General features: G+C 37.0%; 1 protein-coding gene across 4 annotated transcripts in view; it reads right to left on the bottom strand.

The window, feature by feature from the left end:
- Window positions 1-9,771, bottom strand: part of LOC106869725 (lipase maturation factor 2) — a 78,719-nt gene that overhangs the window by 6,232 nt on the left and 62,716 nt on the right. For 2 of the 4 annotated variants that reach the window (XM_014915574.2, XM_014915575.2), the window contains exon 13: window positions 833-954. In XM_014915574.2, the coding sequence (XP_014771060.1) occupies window positions 833-954 (122 nt within the window). Of the gene's footprint in view, window positions 1-832; window positions 955-6,078; window positions 6,118-9,222; window positions 9,339-9,771 lie in introns of all 4 variants that reach the window. The other 2 variants (XM_014915572.2, XM_014915573.2) reach the window with 2 other exon arrangements.

Genomic DNA, 9,771 nt, shown 5'->3' with positions numbered 1-9,771 from the left:
CATCGCTTGACAACCGATGCTGGTGTGTCTACGTCCCTGTCACTTAGTGGTTTGGCAAAAAGAGACCGATAGAATAAGTACTAGGCTTACAAAGAATAAGTCTCGGGGTCGATTTTCTCGACTAAAGGCGGTGCTCCAGCATGGCCGCAGTCAAATGACTGAAACAGGTAAAAGAGAGAGTAAAAGAGTAATTTCAAAACATCTAGCCAGTCTAAATGTTTACTTAAATGACTCCCTCTTCTAAATTCCAATTAAGGATATTTTTTTAAAATTATATAAAACATAGTCTCATAGGTTATTTACTACTTTTCCAGATCGTAGATTCCATCATTTATCTGTCTAATGTCTGTTTGTCCATGGGTTGGGACAGGACTTTACAGCTAGATACTTTCTTTAACACCAATTCTTAACCCATTTTTCAGCTTAGGGATTCGTTTTCTATAGCTCTTAGAAAGTGCAGAGCATCTGGTCCTAGTGTAAACAAGAAATATTAATATCATACCACAAGCAGTGATAAGTGAATCTGTGGGGTGTCAGTATTCACCCCCCCCCCGCAAATTCCCCATACACACATGCTATAGGCTTCCTACAGTTTCTATCTAAGAAATTTGCTCACAAGGCATTGGTCAGCCCAGGGCAACAGTAGAAAAACACAAGCTGAAAGTGTGGTGCAAGAAGATTGAACTTGAAGCCATATAGTTGCAAAGCGAACTTCTTAATCATACAACCAAGATGGTCTTTGGAAATATATCGAAACATCTAGCGTGAATTCTTGTTAGAATTATGGTTATGATAGGTTGAAAGAAATACTGTGATTCAAGCAAATACTTACTGACAATTGGTGGACTTCGAGAAACATTTCCTGGTTTGTAAAGAAAATGGTATTCTTTCCATGCTTTCATATCATTGCTCCCTTCAATAATAACCTCAGGTCGGCCACCAACACCAGTCATCCTAAAAAAGTCAGAAAAAAAAAAGAAAAGAAAAGAAAAAGGGGAAAACATCCCAATATATGTCTACTGCAAGAATTCTGCAAAATACAAATTTGCTTTCTGTGAAAAAAATAAAGTAAAACTGCCATCCAAACATTATATATATATACACACATATATATATTTATATATCAGTTCTTAATAAAAAACACGTTTATTGCAAGATTGTTATTGAGATTTCAGAGAATCATTTTAGTTTGGACTATACACATATATACAATTGTCTTAACTTGTACATTCTGTATAACTGTAAGGTTTATTCTCAGATCAAATACATAGTAAACTTGATGAAAACAAATGCCAGTGATGAGTAGATAATGGTCTTTAAAAGCTCACTGCCCCCTTTTTACTGAATGACAATTAATATTACCACGTACCTCATGTTCTGTATAGGAAAAAAAAAAATTAATCAACAAAGCTAATTTTGCAGAGTTGTTTTATTTTCCATATTTTAATATCTCATCATCCAATATGCTTCTTTTTAGACGTTTCTATAGACTAATGCCTTCTACATTAAATTTTTATGAAACTTATTAACTCTTGATAGATATCAAGCTGCTCAATACTAAACCTGGTTCTATGATACAAATTTCCTGTTTGAAAATTATCTTCATTAAATCCTTCCATCTAAATTTCATGTTAATTTACGTTACAAACACCAGTTTAATAATGACATTGTTATTTTTACAAAGTTCCTCACAATTCTAAGCTTAATGGAAGCAAAGGGAGTGTATGTCTATAGAAATTTGGTAATAGAATGGTTGGAAAGTAAAGACTTATATGATAATAAAACTATATTGGACCTAGTCGTGTCATCAGCACAATGTCCAACTCATATTCTAATCCAAAAATTTTCTTTATTTCTTTTGAAACTGTGCTTCAAATAATATTGTATTTGGTTTAACCCTTCATGCTCTGTTAAATGTAATGCTTATTTATTCAAATTGTTTTGAATTAATCATGTATTATCTCATAGCTTCAAGATTTCAATGCTGCAATAGTTTATTTCTAGAATGACATTGTAGGGTAGGTGAGAGAGACCAAATCTGGCCAGCTTGAACATGAAACAGGTACAATATTTGGGTCTGATACGACCAATTTAAATGCTAAAGGTTAAATATTTCATATCTAGACCCCCCCCCCACAATTTCTCTAAATACTTAATATCCTATATAGTATCTCCTTGACATTTCCACTCCCTTGTGAGCTCACAAGCACTCCACTATGCTGGAAGGGGTGCTGTGCCCCATGTTAAGAACCACTAATTTGGGATGTCTAGCCTGTTTGGCTAGGATTTTTCAGTTTCTGCAATAGAACCTATGTCTTTGGAACTTTACAGAACCTGCCATTTTTTCTGGATGAACAATCAGGATTGGAGCACACAATGTAAACCTTTACATTACTATATTTCTGTTGGAATACACTGCCTTTATCTTTTATCTTTTACTTGTTTCAGTCATTGCACCACAGCCATGCTGGAGCTCCTTGAAGGATTTTAGTCAAACAGATTAATCCCAGGACTTATTTTTAAGTCTAGTACTTACTGTATTGGTCTCTTTTGCTAAATGGCGAACTTACAAGAAGGTAAATAAACCAACAAGGCTGTCAAGTGGTGGAGGTGAGGATGGACACGTACATACACGATAGTCTTCCACACAGTTTATGCCTACCAAATTCACTCATAAAGCATTAGTTGGCCTAAGGCTATAGTAGAAGACACTTGCCCAAGGTGCTGTGCAGTGGGACTGAACCAGAAACCATGTGTTTGCAAAACAAACTTCTTAACCACACAGCTCTTTGTTTAAATTAATTTTGAAAATAATGAAGGAGTTAGTAAAATAAGTAATTATTAAACTGCTTGATACATAAATTAACCTGAAATGTTGATGGAGAGCTTTAATTCGAATCATTTTAACCACTTTCTTATATTTCTATTGGAATACATTGTCTTTGTTTCAATCAATTTTGAAAATGAATAATTTAGTAATTAAGTAAAATAACTGCTATTATTAATCTGATGTTTGAGACACAAGCTAACATGAAATTTTAATGGAAGATTTTAATTGAGATCATTTTTAAAACAGGAAGTTTGTAACATAAGACACAGATGTGGTCTAAAACAGGTTTGGATCAAAAGGGATAATATGAATTAACGGCACTGATTATTGACCGAGGATTAAATGGAAAATACATGTTTATTGTTCTTTAAACAAAAAGAATGCACTAACATAAAAGGCACACAAATGAGAGACTCCTAACATCTTTATGCTTTCCCATTTGTGATTACTTTATATTAAGGTTTAGCAACTTTAGTAAAGTATTTGATGTTAAAGCAATTGATTAAGACACATCAGAACATTTCATAAGAAAGGTAGGTGTATATAAAATGTATCTTTTTTATAAAAAGGAGGTTAAAACAGTTGAATACAATTCATAAAAACATCATTCACTAATAATGAGTAATTTTTCAAGACACACTACTGCTGAAAACATGGCTGCCTATTGATACTATTATAGACTATTGAACCCATATGAATTCTCCACACATACATATACACATATAAGAATGCATATATAGAGATGGATACTTACACACACTGTTGTATAGTGAAACTGTACACCCCCTCCCGGTAAAAAGTGGTTGTAGCCAGCCATTATAAATAGACCAGTAGCTGGTCGACAGCAAGAAGGTCAGAAAGTCAAGAGTAGTGCAGACTGTGTTGATAATTTGTGTTTGTGCTGATATAGTAATTATATGGTGATACTGAGTGGACATTATAACGATCCAACCTTTTGGGGATAATAACACTGTACAACTAGGGGTCATACAGTGCCAAATAGAAACATTCTATTGATGACTTTGGAGTGTCGACTGTCATCAAAAGACTGCTTTACAGCAGTGCTGATGATGAAAAATAAGTTTACAGAGTGAAAACAAAAAAAAAAAAACATTCACAAAGGTGCAAGAGTGGCTGTGTGGTAAGTAGCTTGCTTACCAACCACATGGATCTGGGTTCAGTCCCACTGCGTGGCACCTTGGGCAAGTGTCTTCTACTATAGCCTCGGGCCGACCAAAGCCTTGTGAGTGGATTTGGTAGACGGAAACTGAAAGAAGCCTGTCGTATATATATATATATATATATATGTATGTATGTATGTGTATATGTTTGTGTGTCTGTGTTTGTCCCCCCAACATCGCTTGACAACCTATGGTGGTGTGTTTACGTCCCAGTAACTTAGCGGTTCGGCAAAAGAGACCGATAGAATAAGTACTAGGCATCCAAAGAATAAGTCCTGGGGTCGATTTGCTCGTCTAAAGGCGGTGCTCCAGCATGGCCACAGTCAAATGACTGAAACAAGTAAAAGAGTCTGGAGAGTTTAAACTAATTCACATGGAAAATTAAATACGTCGACAAAAAAGAAACAAAAGTCTTGTGTAAACTTATGAAAATCATAAAATATGGAAAACTTGTTAGCTGGGATAGTTGGGTTGCAAAAACAGCAACAACAACTCAAGGAACAATGAGAACAACAACAAGGATTGCAGCAGCAAATGTTACAACTATTGAAGTTGATAACCAAATCAGAGAATGCATTTTCACCTGACCATGTAGTAAATTCCATAAGCGAATTCAAATAGGACTCTCAAGAAGAGACTTACTTTCGAAGATTTCAACAAATTTTTGAAAAAGAATATCAGGACTGGACGGACGAAACAAAAACACGGTTAATACAAAAAGTCACTATCTAGGGAGATGAACTGGTGGAACTGTAAGAAATTAGGTTGAATGCCTTGTGGTGTTTGTTCTGGTTCTTTGCGTTTGGAGTTCAAGTCCCATTATGATCTATTCAGTTGGTAAACTTAATCTGTTACCCAACTTAACACTATCACCTGGTACCTTGGGTTCCTTGAATGGACCGCATTTCCGCTGCAAGAATTCAGGCCAAGTATCCAGTTTGAGGCTAATTTTCTTTCTCCATCTATCTCTCCTACCGGTAATGGGGAGCCCCATACAGAGTCAGTGGTTCTGCCTTCACTTTTAACTGAGAGATAAAAAAAAAAAAAGAAAGAAAGAAAAAGATTTATGCTGCAAGCACCACTGAAACTAATTGTTGTTGTTGGCACTCGGTCGCTTATGACGTCGAGGGTTCCAGTTGACCCGATCAACGGAACAGCCTGCTCGTGAAATTAACGTGCATGTGGCGTAGTTCTTGGGGATATTCAGCGTGACACAGTGTGACAAGGCTGACCCTTTGAATTACAGGCACAACAGAAACAGGAAGTAAGAGAAAGTTGTGGTGGAAGAGTACAGCAGGGTTCACCACCATCCCCTGCCGGAGCCTCGTGGAGCTTTAGGTGTTTTCACTCAATAAACACTCACAACGCCCAGTCTGGGAATCGAAACCGCGATCCTATGACCGCGAGTCCGCTGCCCTAACCACTGGGCCATTGCGCCTCCACACTGAAACTAATGATCATACAAGAACAGACAGTAAGCAAATTAAAGATGTTGAGACTGCCACTGTGCATGCTGGGATTGCACAGTATGGTCTCCAAAAGACTAAATCAGGTTATGTATGAAGCATTGGACTGGGTGACCACATCTAGTACATGTCACAGATATGCTTGGACAGGGCAGACCAGTGTTATGCACAGACAACAAAAACAGGAGTTGAACTGCTTCCAACTCTGACCAATTAGATGTTTATAAATTACAAACTAGAGGATATGTCTCCAGTGCCTACATTTAAAGTGTGCTGCATTCAGCTAAAGGAAACAGTGTATGAACAATGATGACTAATCAATAGAGTTGATTGGAAGATAAAGGGTGAAGTGTGGTTACTGCAAGGGATTGAAGCAACGTGGATCATTAATGTGAAAGGTCTAATGAGTGCTCTTTAACTTATACTGAAATCAGCTGCCTTTCTTAAGCAGAGAAGTAATACTCTGCAATTATGTTGATTACTAGACACTATTAACTAAGATCTAGAGGACAACTGAAATACTAACATTTAAAGCAGTCACAACAATGAAGGCTGCATGGAAAGGATTGCTATGCTGATAATGGTTGTAACACTGTCTTACCTGCCTCTGACACCCCTCCCAAAGAAAGGAGTAAGGTCCCTAACCAGATGAAAATAAAAAATAAATAAGAGGTGAATATATATACAGAGAGAAAGAGAGAGAGAGAGAGATAAATAGGTAGGTAGATAGACTAATATATTGCACAAGAGAGAAACTGTGATAGTATATATGTGATTCACAGGACGAATGATGCAAGACATGGTGGAAGAGGAAGACTAAAGAAAACATGGGTAGAAGTGGTGAGTTCAGATTGCAGTAGAGAACAACTAAGAGAAACGTCTATATTTAGCAAGGACAGGAAGCAGAAAATAAGTGGTCTGCACATTTTATGCAGTGTAAGAACCAGAAGCAGGAGATATTCTGGAATGCAAGGTTGTGTACCAAAGGTTATCACGATATAATTAGTGAGAAGTATGTATGGAATGATAAAGGCCACATTTCCTTACTGATACCAAAAAGAAAGAGGCATGGAAGCATTATATTGAATAAGGCCAAACAAATGGAAGAGAGATGGTCTACTGTAGGTAGACCCAACAGTGGGACCAACTGTATAAATTGATAGCAGTATGGTTTGCAAGTGTAATGAAGAATACAAAAGCATTGAAGACAACTGGACCAACAAAATTATTCTCAAAGAGACACTTAAAATATCTGGTAAAGTCAGCCGCATGATAATCACTCACATAATCAATCAGGCAGCACACAGGAAGATGCCGTTCCCGGTGACTAATGAAGCAGCGACAATGTCAGCCGCTACAAAGGCAGCAGAAATATTTCATGGAGGACCAACTACAGTTGCAACAGAAAGACAGCTCAGGTTATGAAGTTACAGAAAGAATTATAGCATAATTGAACAGAAATAATTTAACTTAAATGAGATATAATTTGACTTTGTTCCAGTAAAGCACAACAAATATTATCTTTCTATTGAGACAAATACAAAAATATTTAACTAGGAGTAAGTCTCTATACCTAGCATCTGTCAACTTAGAGAAAGCCTTTAACCCTTTTGATACCAATCCAATGAGACTGATCCTGGTTTTATAATATAAATTTCATACTTAACTGATCCCAGTAAAACCTTTCCATTAAAATTCCATGATAATTTATGTTTCAAATACCAGCTTCATAATGACAAAATTGTTTTACTAAATTTTTGACATTTTCAACATTAATTGAAACAAAGGCAATACATTTCAAAAGGAATATGGTAACAAAAGGGTTAACAGAGTTCCACACTCTACAGCCTGGTAATCACTAAGGGAATTATGGGTAGCTGAATGGTTTGTAAGAGATGTACAAGCCACATTGATACAGAGTCGACAAAGTGAGAGTCAGTAATGAGTTTAACAACAAATTTAACATGCAAGTAGAAGTCTAACAAGGCTCAGTTCTCAGCCGAGACTTATTTGTTGTAGTTCTCCAAGTCAAAACAGAGGAGGACTGTCTATCTGTGGAAGTTCTAGTATGTTGAGGACAAAGATCTTATAGCTAAATCTGTAGAGGTTTTAGACAAGAAATTTAAGACATGAAACAAAACCTATCATTGAGACCTCAAACCTTTACCAAGCAAAATATCAAGGATGTGACAACCGGGGAATAGACAGAAAGGACAGCACCAGCACTGATGCCAGGATATGATCTCAGCTGAGTAAACTAGAGCAATGAGAAATTTAAGTATTTTGCTTGAAGAAACAATGGCCTGCTGGGCCAGGAATTGAATCACACGATCCTGTTGCATTATGCTAATGAACACAATGCCCAGATCACTAGGTCACTGTATAGCAGTGGTTCCCAAACTTTTTCAAGCTGCTGCCCCCTTCGTACCTCAACCCCACTCACCACCACAAACATAAACCACTTTCTGCAGCAAATTCAAAACAACTGTATTTCACAAATAAAACTTAATCTAATCAACCCCATTATTTTCATTGCCCTGCTCCCGCCCCAACCCTTTGGTCACCCCATTATCACCCAACTTTTCTTCAACACCCCACTGGATATTTCCATTGTCCCCCAGGAGAACAGGGCAGTACCATCCACTTTGGGAAGCGCTTCTGTATAGTTTCTTATTTCTTTATTGCCCACAAGGGGCTAAACACAGGGGGGACAAACAAGGACAGACAAACGGTTTAAGTCGATTACATCGACCCCAGTGCGTAACTGGTACTTAATTTATCAACCCCAAAAGGATGAAAGGCAAAGTCGACCTCAGCGGAATTTGAACTCAGAACATAGCGGCAGACGAAATACCACTAAGCATTTCGCCCGGCGTGCTAACGTTTCTGCCAGCTCATCGCTCCTGTATAGTTTCAAACAAGCTACTTCGCTCCTAAAATATTGGTCAGGTTGAGACCAGAGTAAAAGGCACTTGTCCAAAGTGCTGTAGAGTGGTATTGAAACTAGAAACAAACGGTTGCAAAGTAAATTTCTTAAACACACAGCCTTACCTGTATCCAGTATGTTTCACATAGAAATATGTATGTAAATGAGTATCTTTTCTTACGAAAAATAGTAAAGGATAAAAGGAATGGGGAAAAGCAACATAAATGTATGGAAACACACAACTACCAAATCAAAAATACATCCAACATATGCAATATTTCCGTATATACACACACACACACACATATATATACATACACGCAACAGCAACAACGACCACACATCAAACAGTATAGTTTCTACAAACAACAAAGGTACAGACGCACACACAACTACGAAGTCAAAAATACATACAACATATACAATATTTACGTTTATACACACACACACACACACACACACACACACACACATATATATATATATATACACATACATGCAACAACTACCACACATCATACAGTATAGTTTATACAAACACATCAAAGGTATACACACACACACACGGCAACACACATACACACAATTACAGCAAAACACACAAACAAAACAAATACAGCAAAAGACACGCAAATACAACATATACACAACAACAAGACACAAAACAACAACACACCCATACAAAATACACACTTTTCCAGAAAGTTGCCATATTAGATAATAGCTGTAGTAGGAAGGAGGAGTGGAAAAGAGGTACGGTAGAAGGCAGTATAGTGGGCAGAAGAGTGTTAAAAGGGAGGAAATGTTAGCTGGTCTTACACTCTGAATAGACCATAATGGCTTGTTATTTCAAGTCTGTCTAATCTGCTGTGTAATATCTTTAAGCGTGCTGGTAACTTAGAATTACTGCCAACATCTATGGCTGTATACGGTACCTGAAATCAGAAACATGAGTCAGTAGAGAAACAAGGCAAACAGCACACTAAACTAAGAAAAAATATTTAGGTTATGATTCTAATTATTACGACTATAAGCCTACCATTACATTTATTGTTTAGAGATGAAAGATTCTTTATCATTTTCCTTTGAATTTATTTTTATTATTTATGTATTTTTGGCAGGGGTCATGTGGTCAAAAAGCTTGCTTTGCAATCACACAGCTCCATTTCGATGCTTAGTGCATGATGCATTAAACAAAGAGTGTTCTACCATAAACTTGACCTAAAGCCTTGTGAGTAACATTTGGTTGAAGGAAACTGTTCAGAAGCCCTTTAAATGTGTGCACAGGTACATTGCATGCATGCATATATATATGTGTGTGTGTGTGTGTGTGTGTGTCCCCCACCACTACTTGACAAATGGTACTGG

The sequence above is a fragment of the Octopus bimaculoides genome, chromosome 11, assembly GCF_001194135.2.
Source record: "Octopus bimaculoides isolate UCB-OBI-ISO-001 chromosome 11, ASM119413v2, whole genome shotgun sequence".
Classification (NCBI taxonomy): Eukaryota; Metazoa; Mollusca; class Cephalopoda; order Octopoda; family Octopodidae; genus Octopus; species Octopus bimaculoides.
The sequence above is the reverse complement of the archived record's forward strand: the minus strand, read 5'-3'. Positions and strand labels throughout refer to the sequence as shown.